We start from the raw sequence: 14,072 nt of genomic DNA, 5'->3' as shown, positions 1-14,072 counted from the left end.
GTTCCTTTTTCCTTCTAACGATTAAAAGAAAAGCTAAAAACATCCCAAAAAATAATAATAATAATAATAATCTCTTCCTTGTCATGTTCAAACTAATCAGTGGTTTGAGCAGAAAGCCACTCTGTGACACTCTGCTCTACGAAAGGCAGAAGTGAAAACCTGCTAGACTCTGGCTGCCCTTTCTAGCTTACATAAACCAGTGTCACATCATGAAAACTAATTTTAGAAAACTGTCAGAGCCGCTCGCTCGCTCGCAGACAAGCAGCCTTCCATCATTTAATAGTCCTGGAGTGCACGGCCCCGGGGTCAGCAGAGGTCCATGCAAGAAATGCTCTAATGTTCGAGTCCTAAACAAATAAATAAATCCAATGTTTTCTACCAACCTGGTGAGCCAGGATATAAATGTTGTGTCCGACGTCTCTGGGTGCGATTCCATCTCCAGGGTTCTCATCCTCCGTCCTTAGAAACTGGGCGTAGGCTTCCTTCATCGCATCCACCTGAAACACACAAGTTAAATCAGAATAAACGGAGGAAAAAAAAAACAAACATTCAGATTTCATCCACACTTACCAGCTCAATAGGTCTCATCTTGTAGAGAATCTTCTCGGCGTTCTCGCTGTCATGGCGGCTCTCCATGATGGCCAGCAGAAGTTTGGACGCATTGTTCTGCAACAACAGACTCCAGCAGCTGAGTTTTTTAAACAAACTACAGAGGCCGCCCAATAAAACGAGCGTTTTTTCCAAAAAAGGATGGATATAAATACTGTTCTCAAGATCAAATGCTGCAACGAGCAGCGGACAGCGCGGCGTGTCGTAACCCGAGGGCCGCCTGATGATGTCAGAGCCACCTGATTCTCACCTTCAGCTCCAGCACCAGGTCCATTCGATGCTCCCCCAGGGGGTAGATGGGACTGACAATCAGCGCTATGACAATGTCGATGCCGTTTGACTCATCCTTGGCTATACAGGTCTGAAAGACAGCAGGGGAGGAGGAGGGACGAACAGAACCAAAAATCATTGTTAGAAAAGAATCTGCACTCAAACTGAAAACTACGATTTATGAAGAGAAACTCGTCTCCATAAAGGCTGATGCATAAAAAAACCTGTTCATTCAACATGAATGTGCGAGAAAATAAGTTACAAAAAAAATGCAAACATTTAAATGTAAACAAAGATTTTTATACTTCCAACAAGTTCAAAATGAGTAGGAAGAGAATAAACCAAAGTTGTAAAATCTATATTACATAATAAATAACAATAAATTATGTAAAGGCCTTGTGTTCCTTGAAGGAATGCAGATCACCCGCCAGCTTTCATGCCAAAGTTTCAGACTGAAATCATTTTTTGATGCAAAGAGTTGAAGCCATTCTGATCAGACCTTATAATTAATATTACGTGGGATCTCAAAAGATCTGTTGGCGCTCAGAGTCTGTGTTCAGAAGGACTCTCAGCTACAACCACACCTGATTTCAGCTCAATATCTGTAAATTTATAGTTATAGACATTTTTGTGGTGGTTAAAATCGATTTACTGTGGCGGCCATCTTGAACTGGATTGACTTAAAAAGTTATTCAGTTGTAGATGATTAATTTCTGAAAGTTTCATTAAAATCTGTCCAGTGAGTCATGAGATATTTTGCTAACAGACAGACAGGGTTGAGGTAGTCAGAGTAAACCCAAATTTACTACAAAAAACAACCCCAGTGTCAAACATTTAAACAAAAAACCTTTACCCTGCTCTCAGTTTCACATAACTAGGCTAACAGAAATATTATAAATTTCCTGCTGCTACTTGCAAATTACCACAGAGTTCTACGCAAATAACTTTAATTTATTTTATCTTATGGCATACAACCAAAGTAACGCCTAATCTCAGGTATTATGTCAGTCAGGTTACGCTTTAACTTCCCGGTCCAACCCGTTACCTGGTTCTCGTGGCAGGGTCCCTGGCAGTACTCTGTGATGGTTTCCAGGGTTTGGCGGACCAGATCCACGTTACCCTTATTGATATAAAGTCCCAGCAAACCGAGACCTCCTGTGGTGCTCCCGCAAATGCAGTCCAGGAACTGAAGAGTCTCACACACCAGGTTGTAGTTGGTCTTGTTGCTCTGATTGCGCAGAAAGTTCTGAAGTAAAAGCAAAAAAAAATATTTATATTAATAATAATAAGTCAGGAACCAGTGTTGCAACACTTCGAAGGGTTCTGGAGGAGATCCGGTACCTGCAGGTCTGAGTTGTGGTTTTCGCAAAGCAGCTGAAGGTAACGGAGGACTGGTTTCATGATGGCGATAGTCTGGCTCATCTCAGTGTCTGAAATTTCCTCCATCTCAGTTATGTCACTGAAATGGCCAAAATCGGAGTCCATCTCCTTCCTGAAGGACCTGAAGGCCTTTGAGGTGGCTGAGGAGGCCTTCTTCAGCTGCCCTCGCATTTCTTCATTCAAATAAAATGGGTCTGTGCCTACGGAGCAGCACACAGAAAATAAAAAAAATCATGATACACTGTTGAATTACTGAGCAGGACAGTGGTATCTGACAGCAGATGGATCTCTGGGAATTGATACAAATGAACATAAGCAACATGTTTTGTTTCCATGCACTGGTTAATGATTTTCCTGTGGTATTATAAACGTTGAATCAAATTTAGAGCCTCCTTTGATAAGTGAGGCACGATTAAGACGGGGTTCTGTGGCATGAAACCACCCGATCTTGATACAATGGGCCTTTGATAAGCTTGTGATGCCGGGTGTCACATGGTCCCTGACATGTGACTGCAGCAGTCTGTCAGCAGAGCAACAAAGATCATTTAAAAACAACACGGCTGTTTGAAACCTGAGGCCAACATGAACTTCAGGACCCCGCAAGCTGAAAAGGTTTAATTGATTTTAAGACTTTTTAATCTGCCAAGGTGTTTCTATGGCAATATCTGGCTGATTTCAGGATACGAACCATGTGACTCTTTTACTGATAAATGTGTGCATTCAAGTACCTTTGGTGTTAGGATTCTGATAAATTATTTACAGGACATAGTTTCAGCCTCTTTCCAACACACATTTTGGTCTAAATCAATTATTAATAAACAGCAAAAGTTTTATTGCATCATTTCTTCAGCTCACCATCCTTATACACGTAGTTGTTGCAGTTGTCATCATCCCATTTCCTGCTGTTGACTTCAAACATGTTGACGGACACGGTGGCTCGGATCTCCTGCTGGGCCAAGCGCATTCGATCGTACAGAACCTTGAAGAACTTCTCAGAGTTCTTCTGCTTGTGCAGCTGGTTGTGGAAGGAGTTCTGGTTGGGGAGGCAGAGCGGCGGTGAAGACAAACTTCCAAAAACACAGAGGCGAATATCGGACGGACGCGCCAGCGGGGGCCCCACCTGGATCTGCGTGTTTCCTCCCTGCAGAAGAGCAATGCCCAGCAGGATGCTCTCCTCGAACACCTGGTCGTTCTTGGAGTTGACGATGAGATCGATTACCAGCTCTGTGGCGCCGACACGGTCCAGGAGGCACTGAATCTCCACCACGTTGCTGTGGGGCTTATCGGAGTCGTGCACGGGGGAACCTCCAACGCAGAAACAAAAACAAAGATTTAAAATGCTTGTGCAAGAAAAAGCTACCATTACACAGGCTAATAATTATTTTAACCTAATCTACAACATTTCAAAAAAGTCAAAGTTTAATACAATTATTTCTTCAGCTGGATAATCTGACCTTTATGGTTATATGCAAAGGTTTGTGTAAAGTTTGGAAGAAAGTACTTTCACAAAGATGTAAGTTCTGGTTTAACTAAGCTGAATCATATGATAGGAATGTCTGATCCCCACATATAACATAAGAGGGTTTAGTAAAGTGTTTCTGGTAGCCATTTTCTCTGCATATACTTTTATTGACAGCTGACAGAAAGTGTGGAAGTCTAGTTCAGCTCATTGGAGGCGACAGGTTCTGAATATTTTTACTTTCTCTGGACTGTTCTACTCTGCAGGACCTTTCCTGCTCCCGAACTTTAATAATTCGACCACATGTTTTTAAAAAATAAAGTTTGAAGAGTTTTAAAAATAGGTATTTGTTGCAATGTCATGAAGACCGGTCAACCCAAAAATTCATAAAGAAACAAAATGCAGAGAATTTTCTTCTCATATCGATGGTCAATGTATTTGTATTGAAAATATATTGTTGAAAACAGGTCAACAATGGCGACGTCCATGGAAGATCCAGAGGAATTATATATCATTGTAACCCGAGTAAACTCTTTCAAAGTGCACCATTTGATAAAGATTAAATTAACCTTCATGTTTGACGTCATAGTTTGCAATAAGAATAAACAACACTAACAGTTAAACATGGGAGAGGAACAATCATGGTTTGGACCAGGAGGCACGTGACACATTTTATTCATAAGAAGGAATAATAAATTTGAATAAATATCAGAGTTTTACAACAAGAACTACCCTAAAACTAAACGCCAGGCTAACAGCAGCAGAATATTAATCCTGAATGTCAGCCGACTTCCTAAACGAGCGCATGTTAGATTTTATTAGTGCGAAGCTACAGATCTGCAAACAGAAGCTAAAACAGCAGTGCCTGTATGACCAGAAGCCTTTAGCAGAAATATGAGAACTGACTGAAAAACAACAATTGTTACATAAAGTGTTTATAAACTGAGACAAAGGACTGTTATTATGAGCTGGGAAATCACAATTACCTACTGGCAGAATAAGACATTTTGAACAGACTGCCTCAGTATCTACTATATGAGGTGATTCAGGATCCGCTTGAACCAGATTCAAACTCCAGCAAATCCTAAACAGCAACAACTCCTCAGAAGCAGATTGATGTCATATCAGCAGCTTCCGCTTCCTCTGCAGTTATTTCAGTGTCTGCTGGGTTTATTTGGGGTTTTCAGTACCTCCTGATGACGGCTTGACAAAGACTCCAGATGAACTGTTTCCACTGCCGTGCTCCGACTTGGAGAGGAGCTTTTGATTTCCAAAGTAGCGAGTGAGAAGTATCTTTCTTAGCTCGTGTTCCTGTGGAGACAGAAATCAGATTATTAAATCTATATCACCGCCTAACCGAGGTTAGGCTTTGAATCTGGATTTCCACAGTTTTATCACACTGAGAACGCAGGCTTTCCGTGAGCTATTAGGGTAAAATTATTCCAAAACAAATCTTAAAGCAACAAAACAGAGCCGCTCCGGTGAGTTGTATCCTCCCCGCATAAAATCCACCCAATCATCTCAGAGAGGGACGAGAACATTTTATCTGGATCCAGCTAAAGGGAATCGTCGCAATTATTCCATGATACATTTCTGCTGTAATGGGAACGATGGCTTACAGGATGAAAACACTTATCAAGAAAGAAATTGCCACTTGAGAGCACGGCAGTAACGATATCACTCAATAACTTCATAATAGCAGAGAATTTACAAGAGGTTCAGCAAAGACAAGTTTGGAAGAGGCTATTTTTTACAGGTTGTATTTTCTAGAAATCCTCTTTGTAAATGTTTGTTTTGTCTAATTTGAATGAGACCTTGATAGCTGAGATTATGAACCAACTTTCACACATTGTGGGAACGCAGAGCGCAGACATTTGTTGTGTATGAAGGAAAAAAATCCATGGCATCATATTCGGCTTGGCCTCCATAGTGACAAAATGTTTCATCCAAGAGAGCATTTCTTCTTCTTCAGTCCGTCAAAAACATTTCTCTGTCAACTGTGACATTTGATGCCGATGAGTGGAAAACCGCAGCGGAAAGGATCGGTGGAGATAATCTCCACTTAGAGGTTCTGTGATCAGGGTCCAGGAGATAAACTCACAAATTTGGTCAATGAGGGGGGGGATTATGAAGCAACAGTTACTGACCAACAGAAAAAGGTGAATGAATGGATGAACAAATGAACAGTTTGATGGAGCAGTGGAGAAAAGTGACGACGATGGAGACGCCCATGGTTTCCATGGTAACCTGTTAGGCGTGAACAGTGGATTGGGAGGTCTTGATCCAAACGGAGAGTTTCCTTTTGGTCCCCCCCAGTCTAAAACTGAAACGATCAACAAATATATTTTTATAAATCTTTATCAAAGAACTTGTGATAAAATGGCGACCTGCCCAGGGACTTAGCTGTTCATTGAGCAAAACGAGGGAGAAAAAGAAAATTAAATTATGAATGAATTGAATCAGGAAGGTCATTAAAGGGATTGTTCATATCTTTGTGGAACGATTTTGTGAAAAGCTTATGAACAATTAATATCTTACCTGCTGCAGACAAATGTTTAAAAATACCTCAGTTTGGAGAAATTTATTTTAATTAATCTAAACTGACAAGCTATCAGCTAGTCTTGGCTGCTGCCATCTTAAAATAACTTTTAAATCATTTCCTAACAGCTCATCCGGACACAGATTTTACAAATCTTTACATAGTTTTTCTGCTGAAGGTGTCCCAGAAGTGCACCAGAAGTGCTACAGCTAGCTACTGCTGCACTTTGTGCTTTCAGAGAGACCAGAATTCTGCAGAACGTTGCATTGCTTGGTTATATCAGTAGCACGTCATGCGAAACTGACAGCGATGTGACCGTTTATAAAATGACATCGAGATGATTCCTGTGAAACCGTTCAGTTTAAAAACCAGCTGTTAGCTCATTAAACTGGTCAGAAGTAAATTATTTCTCCAAACAGGGGTCACTCAAAGAGCTATCTACAACAGGTAAGATATCAAATGTTCATAATCTTTCCACAGAACCCTACTTCACAAGCTCTGAACAATCACCATCAACCAGCAAAAATTGAGTGATTTTGTTCATGGATACAGCCTCTTGTTGCAAATTTCCCAACTTTTTAAAGCTGATAGATAATGTTCTAATTAGTATTCAGTTTGACATGACTCATTTGTGTATCTGTTGTTGCGTTATCTACAATTTCTCCTTCTTACGCTAAATTTAAAGAAGCATGGATGCAACAACAAGCCTCAACTTAAATCCACCAGAAATTGATATATTCTAATCGCATACGAAACTTTCTCCATCACCATTTTGACAGATCAAGAGACAAATTACGTCTCCCGTGTCAAACAATAAGGCCGTTGAGCTGAAAATCCTCCCAACTAAATGCACGGAGGAACAAAGATGTGGAAGAGCATGTGCAGCCGATGCTCCCCGTGTCAGTAAACACTCGATCTCATCTGCAGTCAGCAGAGACACTTGTCTGCCTGCACTGTCTGGCTGAGCCGCCTCAAAACACACACATCTATACGAGCCCACTTTAAAAACTGAAGGTGATGATCCATTAAGCCACACAGCAGTATGCTGAAATTTCCCTCTTTAAAAGCATTACATCCTAATACAAGTTCTTTGATCACAGATTGAAGCACGTTTTACTTTAATTTTTATTTTTTATTTTTCGACAGCGATCATGTTGGTTTTGAGACTCTCAAACAGCAGTTAAAGAAGCACTCCAGCAGGAGAGGGGCGAGAAGGGTGGGGGTGATTTCTCTCCTGTTTGCCTTCCCTCTGGGCGATGCAGTCTGCTGGCTACAACTGCAGAGAGAGAAGAGTCAGCCCAGCCTGACTCATCTGCTCGCTGCTGCATTGACGAGAAAAACTCCAGTCAGGTGATGTAAGAGCCACGAGAAAGAAAGACAGAAATAAGAGTTAGAAGTTCTGACAGAACTAAGGAGGAGGACGAGGGGGTGGGCAAACACAACCTAACAAGGAGCAGACAGTCGTGATGCTTTAAAATGTGCACTGGCACGCCACACTGCGGCTTTGGTGTCCAAGCTGAGGATGAGCTGCCGATCCCCTCCGCCGGCATCTTTACACCCCTCTTTTCCTCCCTCCCTCCCTCCCAGCTCCAAGCCTCTCACTGCTCTGCTCTCTTCAAGTCTCCAACTCTGGAGAGAGGTACGAAAAAATAAAAAATAAAGAGGACAAAGATGCTGCCGATCCTGTGCTTCTCTGGGTGGTCTGAAAGCTCACGCAGGTAGCAGAGGGCAGCACCGAAGATGTTCGGTTCAAATGAGGTTAAGCCACAAAAAAAAAAAAAAAAAAAGAGTTTTTCAAACAAGTTAGAGCTTCTGGGGTTGGGAGGTATTTCTGCTATCTGAACATGTCTGTGTCGGGCTTCTGCAGACTGCTATACAGCATTTTTTCTTCACGAACCTGAACTTGAGCATCAGTAAACATCGCCCCAGTCATCACGCTTCCCTGATGATGAAATGACAAACTCTTATCTCTTCTCTTAACAGCTGACATCATTACTAGACCCCCAGTTCAAGGAGGGGATGCTGAGCCTTATTGATGTTATTGATGTTGCGTGTTAAAAGGTAAAAAGTTGGAAACTGGTTTTTGCACCACTTTAAAAACAGAAAAACTGCTCTTACATGTCGTGTCACTGACTTTGCAGCACAGACACGCTCTCCTATTAGGCAGCCTTGTAGGATTCAGTTTAAATGAACAAATCTGGCATAAATAACAGGTATTTCTATGAGCAATATAAAAAGCATTGTAAAAGAGGCGATAACCCTGAGGTTCTTATTATCATTGATTAATGATCACAGATTTATTTACTTGTCTTAATTCTTGCAATGACTCTGGATCCAAGAAGAATAAACAACTTGTGTTGAATTTCAGTCATCTAGGGTGTTAACTCAGCCTGTGTTTAGGTGAACCGTTTCTACTTCATATCTATTTATTTTTTCCTTTTGGAAGTTTTAAAAAGCTAACGCTCTGCTGTGCCGTACATGGGGCCAGAAGCACAAATAACGTGCATCTGATGAAATTCTGCAAGAGAAGCAAACATCACGAGCTCCAATTTTACAACGTTTTAAAGCTGTGGTCCCACAGCTCATGAAATGATCGTACCCAACAAATAAGGACATCAGCAAAACAAATTAGGTCCACATGTGAGAACAACTGGTGATTCAGGAAAATACAAGACCAGCAGTGTAAACAAGTATTTAATACAAGGTGAGCTGGTAGATAGTTCTTAATCAATGGTTGTGTTTATTAGAAAAAACAAAGATGTTAAAGATGGTTGCCTTGTAAGTAAGAGGATTTAGATTATGAGGATGAGGAAGACTTAAGTTTGTTAACATATATTAAAGTCCATAGGCTTGAATTTGATTTTGCAGATTTTGCAGTGGCCCGATTTTGCACTATTTACTAGAAAACGTATGCCTACCCAATTGGTAAACGTTCATTTAATTCAAATGAGAACATTTTACCAGAAAAAACAAACTGAGTGGATTCGGGAAGTGGAGCTCTCTCAGAGCAAGCGAAGTGCTTCAGGTCTGGAGGCACTTTCACATGCAGTATGTGGACCTTAAAAAACCCCAACCAGGCCAGACAAACAACATGTGCTAATGCCCTATCACCATGGAGACCAAAGCATGAGGCTCCCCTAACAGACACCTGACCGATGGAGGGAGGAAAACGAAGGCAAGAAAAAAGGAGCGACCACCTCTTCAGCCCACATAAAACAATAAAACTTCTTGTTAAGACGTGTCCTAACTTCACAAGTTACAAGCATTACCCCCACCTGCCTCAGCCACTCCACCTAGTAGTCTGCTGGGAACACCATCCCCTCTGATCATCGTACAGACAAACCCAACAGGATGAGTTCACACAGGTGCAGCCAGCACGCGCCGGACTGCACATGCATGCGTGTCCGGCCGAGGCGTTCCGTCTACGTGCGTGCATGTGATGCACTTCGCTTCAAGACGGCGGTAATCTGTAAATCTGCTTTGCCTTTGGGCAGGTGGTGTGAAACTTGGCGAGCAGGGAGGGGAGATGGGCCGACGGACGGCGTGTGAATGACAGGGACAAGTGTGAAAGAGAGGGAGGCGGAAGAAGCAATGTGCGAGTGGCGTTTAGGTTACATAAGTGGCTTTTTTCAGTCTACTGTAAACAGGACGTGCACTGTACATATGACAATACACTTATTCAAAGACTTCATATCTAATAGCATCTAATAAATAACACATTTTAAAAGAATCCAGCTGAATTTCTGTCAGCTTTAAACTGTTAAAGCGTGAAAGATTAAAAATAACAAATTAACTAATCCTATTAATTTAGACTTTTGTGGAAGCTGTAATTATCCTCTGCTAAACAAAAGATATTAAAAACACAAAACTGAACCAGAAAAGGGCACTTTTTGACTTTTTTTTAATTAACACTGTAGTTACTTTAATCAGTGAAACTTTAAGCCATGTTTTTTAAAGTACATCTTCAGATTCAGTCATTTCAGCTTTAAACCAGCCATAGGAAGCTAACCGTAGGAACCTCAGGGTTATAAAACTTGTAGCAACAAAACTAATTTCTACATTTGTTTCAGTCAGAGACACCCCTGACAGTCTTTTCAGTGAGTGTACCATACTTGAAACCTTTAGATTTCTCTATTTCTTTAGTTTTTTGTTGGGTTTTTTTGACACAAAATTAGAAACAACCCAGGCGAAAGAAGTCAAACCTTAAAACATCAAAGTATTTTTGCAGAACTAGTTTGTATCAAATGAGAATTGGAGGTACAAAAGTACCCCGCTGTTTAGGAAAATTATTTCACTTTAAAAAGAAAAACTACTTACTTATCACACAACCCATCTTTGGCTCTTTAGATTTACGTTGTCAGTAGCAACAAATGTCTTTTTAATCGAGTATCAATAAAACGCTGGGGAAAGATTTTCTAGTGATTCGTTTAAATTTCCCCCCTAAAAAAATATAAAATCTAAATAAAAGCCTTTATGCAATTTTTAAAACTTTATCTCTGTGAAATCAAATATTCTTTCAAGTGTCCCCACCCACAAAACAAATCAACAAGCGGACAAGATTCACATCGGGAACATCTTCAGGGCAAGTCGGGGCACAAACATTTACACTGCCGCCCTTATCTTACAGCCAAAAACAAGTGATAAGCAGCAGCCAACACGTCTCGAGTGTGACTGGAAATTTTCTCTTTGTGCCGTCCAGCCAGCTCTCCTGCCATGATCTGGGCAAACACAGGTCAGGTTCTGGGTGGGATCAGACCGGAGTAAGACAGAGAGCGTCGGCTGGTCGTGCAGACAGAATGCGATAGACTGGGACTGAGCAGAGAGGAAGCAGAGGAGGAGAGCGCGGACAGAGGGAGGGAGGGAGGGAGGGGGGCGGGGAGGTAGAACGTGATGGTCCATGTGACTCCGGCTCAGCCACTGCAGGCTGTTACGTAAGCGCACCCCCTGCCCCGTCTCTTCATGGACTGAGCAGACTCCGCTTCTCTCCAATCCCTCACCCGGCAGATGCTGCCCGCTTTTTTTTTCCTCCCCCCTCCTCCTTCCACTCACATGGCTCCTCACATGACTCCTTCCCTTTCTCTGACTCTCCTCCACCCACTCATTGTACCCCAGGGGAGCCACCAACCTCTGCTGCCTAAGCTGTCACTCTGTCTCTCTCCTTCTGTTTTTGTCTGTCTGCCTCTCCCTCTCTCATTATTTCCATCAATCATTCTCTCTCTCTCTCTCTCTCTCTCTCTCTCTCTCTCTCTCTCNNNNCTCTCTCTCTCTCTCTCTCTCTCTCTCTCTCTCTCTCTCTCTCTCTCTCTCTCGTGCAGCGAGGCTACAGCTCCACACTCAGGGCTGAAGGGAAATGACAAAAGAAGAGGCCACAGACACTCGCTCGAGCACACTCACAAACACCTACACAGACTGACATTTCACATACTGTTACTGCACCGTCTGGCTTTTTGGATGAGCTTTTAAAAAGTGAAAGATTTTTTTACCTTGAATGCTCCTAATCGTTCTTATAAAACCTTGAATTATGTTTCTTTTTTGGACTCATCTGACTGAAAAAAAACACAAGGTACACTCACTGGGATGCACTGATGTAATGACAGACAACTGAACCACATGATCTCCACCAGTTTTAGCACGATAAAACTCCGGGCAATTTGTTTAGTTTGTAATTTTCTTTTTTCTTTTCCGAGTGAAATGTTGACTGGAATTACTTTTGGCCTCTTACACCACAAAGCTCAAACAAACTCTTTGCAGACGGCCTAACTTGCACCTCACTTATGGTGCACACAAGCATACACAGCATATGCAGACGCTCCCTTTACCAACTCTTCTCATTCAGTTTTCAGGCTTCGAGCTGAGAGGACGTGCAGCAGGACACAGGGTCCTGTAACCACCCCTCCAACACTGCAGTATTGATTTGTTTGTTTCCCCCCCCCCAAACATTCTCCTCCTCCCTTTACTTCCTCCTTTCTTTTCTCCTTCTCACTGCGAGTGTGTCCTCAAGTGCCTCCCCGCCTTATGTAACACAGACAAACCCACAGCATACTGATGAGGGGAGTCTGGGCTCCGGGCCGAAAAGCCTGCGAGGAAAAACAAGAACTCCACTGCTGCACTGCCGATGGGAGGACAGCACTGCTGGCAGATTAAGACGGCCCTAAATCCATCGCAAACTTTTGAATACTTTCACATAATTAAAGTGTTCCGTCTGCATGAGACGCAACGATTTTCTGCCAGGAAAAAAAAAAAAAAAAGTTTGAAAAATGAAAAACACATTTAAAGAAGGGTCAAGCACTCACAGATTCCTGAAAAGATTGCTTCTTGTCCAGCATCTCCCTGAGGGTCTGCAGGATCTTTATGCACAGCTTCTCCTCCTTGTCCATAAGCTTCTTGGTGTGTTTGATTAGTCTGGCAGAGTGACATAAGAAGTGCTGTATCATTTATAGCCATTTCCTACTAGTGCAGCAACGAGCTCATAAAACAAAGCAATGCATTATTGACCACCACAGATGAGATGTGCTAAGGTGCAGCAGCAGAACAACTGTAAGCCTGCTGGTTTAATAGTCTGTTAAATTAGTTTTTTATATAATAATAAGTTAAATGAAGCACACTGCACCGTTGCTCACTTGCAGTTGTAAATAATTGTTGCTCGGTTTCAATTGTTTCCTGAGCCTCAACACCTTTTAACCAGCGTTAATATTTCATAACAGTTAAAAAGTGCGAGCTTCTGCTTATTCAACCCAAGTAATTAATGACTCTCAGGTCTTTTAAAGCAGGACGGCTCAATATATGGTTTTGGAGAGCCTCTTACTTTGACATGAAGGCTCCACCATTGCAGCGTAACCGCACAGCCTCCGGAAACAGCAGCTCGGGGCTGTGCAGAACATCCACCAGCACAGAAAATTCTGCCTTAACCCTCGGAATAAACTGCTCCTCCAGACAGGACACAACCCCCTTCATCACAGAGATACACAACAAAAATGCAGTCGTGCAGATGGACATAGACAAAGCCTTCATAAAGTTATCTCCCTCAAAACTTTTATTTCAAATACTAGTTGTTGAGGCTACGAGCTCATTTTGAGCCTAAAGGGACGGTTCTGATCTTTTGAAGTGAGGTTTTGTGGAAAGGTTAGGAACAGTTAATATATCTTACCTGTTGCAGATGGCTCCCTGAATGACCTCAGTTTGGAAAAACAGAGTTTAATTCGGACTGGAGTGATGAGCTAACAGCTTGACTGAGATCTTAATACAACTCCAGACTCAAACAAAATCACACCAGTTAGTGCCAAGCTTATTTCATAAACCTTTATATCACCGTCAATTTTGCATTATACAGCTATTCACGTAGAATTCTCCCGTTATTTGCAATCAAAAGCAGTGGCAGCTAGCTGCAGCACTTCCTGTGCAGCCTAGGACTATCATAAAATGTCTGCCAGAGTAATTTGGAATACAAACTTGAGCATGGTCTAAAGATTTATAAAATAGCTTTATAAAGTATATGCATAAATCTTAATGACATTTTTGATATTGTAGTTGTTTTAAGGCGCAGAAATACACTTTGGTGTCAAACTAGCTGTTAGCTTGTCAATTCAATCAGAATTCAACTTTATTTCTCCAAACTCAAATCATTAAAAGAGCTACCTACAACAGGTAAGACATTAAAAGTTCATAATGTTTCTACTAAACCCTACTTCTAAAGAGCTGAACTATCATTTTAAAACATTTAAACAACAAATAATTTACAAATATGTATTTATTTCCTCTATTGGAATAAAAGCTAACTCTGTTGCTTGCTTTAAACTTCACAGTGGTACACTTTTA

The 14,072-nt window shown here is 41.7% G+C and overlaps 1 protein-coding gene across 2 annotated transcripts in view; it reads right to left on the bottom strand.

Moving 5' to 3' along the window:
* Positions 1-14,072, bottom strand: part of itpr2 (inositol 1,4,5-trisphosphate receptor, type 2) — a 58,797-nt gene that overhangs the window by 19,288 nt on the left and 25,437 nt on the right. For both annotated transcript variants that reach the window (XM_017423025.3, XM_017423024.3), the window contains exons 36-45: positions 13,063-13,205; positions 12,551-12,659; positions 4,909-5,029; positions 3,380-3,564; positions 3,115-3,292; positions 2,221-2,459; positions 1,925-2,125; positions 860-970; positions 571-666; positions 384-497 (exon numbers count right to left, since the gene is read on the bottom strand). In XM_017423025.3, the coding sequence (XP_017278514.1) occupies positions 384-497; positions 571-666; positions 860-970; positions 1,925-2,125; positions 2,221-2,459; positions 3,115-3,292; positions 3,380-3,564; positions 4,909-5,029; positions 12,551-12,659; positions 13,063-13,205 (1,497 nt within the window). The remainder of the gene's footprint in view (positions 1-383; positions 498-570; positions 667-859; positions 971-1,924; positions 2,126-2,220; positions 2,460-3,114; positions 3,293-3,379; positions 3,565-4,908; positions 5,030-12,550; positions 12,660-13,062; positions 13,206-14,072) is intronic.

Source organism: Kryptolebias marmoratus, linkage group LG11, assembly GCF_001649575.2.
Source record: "Kryptolebias marmoratus isolate JLee-2015 linkage group LG11, ASM164957v2, whole genome shotgun sequence".
Classification (NCBI taxonomy): Eukaryota; Metazoa; Chordata; class Actinopteri; order Cyprinodontiformes; family Rivulidae; genus Kryptolebias; species Kryptolebias marmoratus.
The sequence above is the reverse complement of the archived record's forward strand: the minus strand, read 5'-3'. Positions and strand labels throughout refer to the sequence as shown.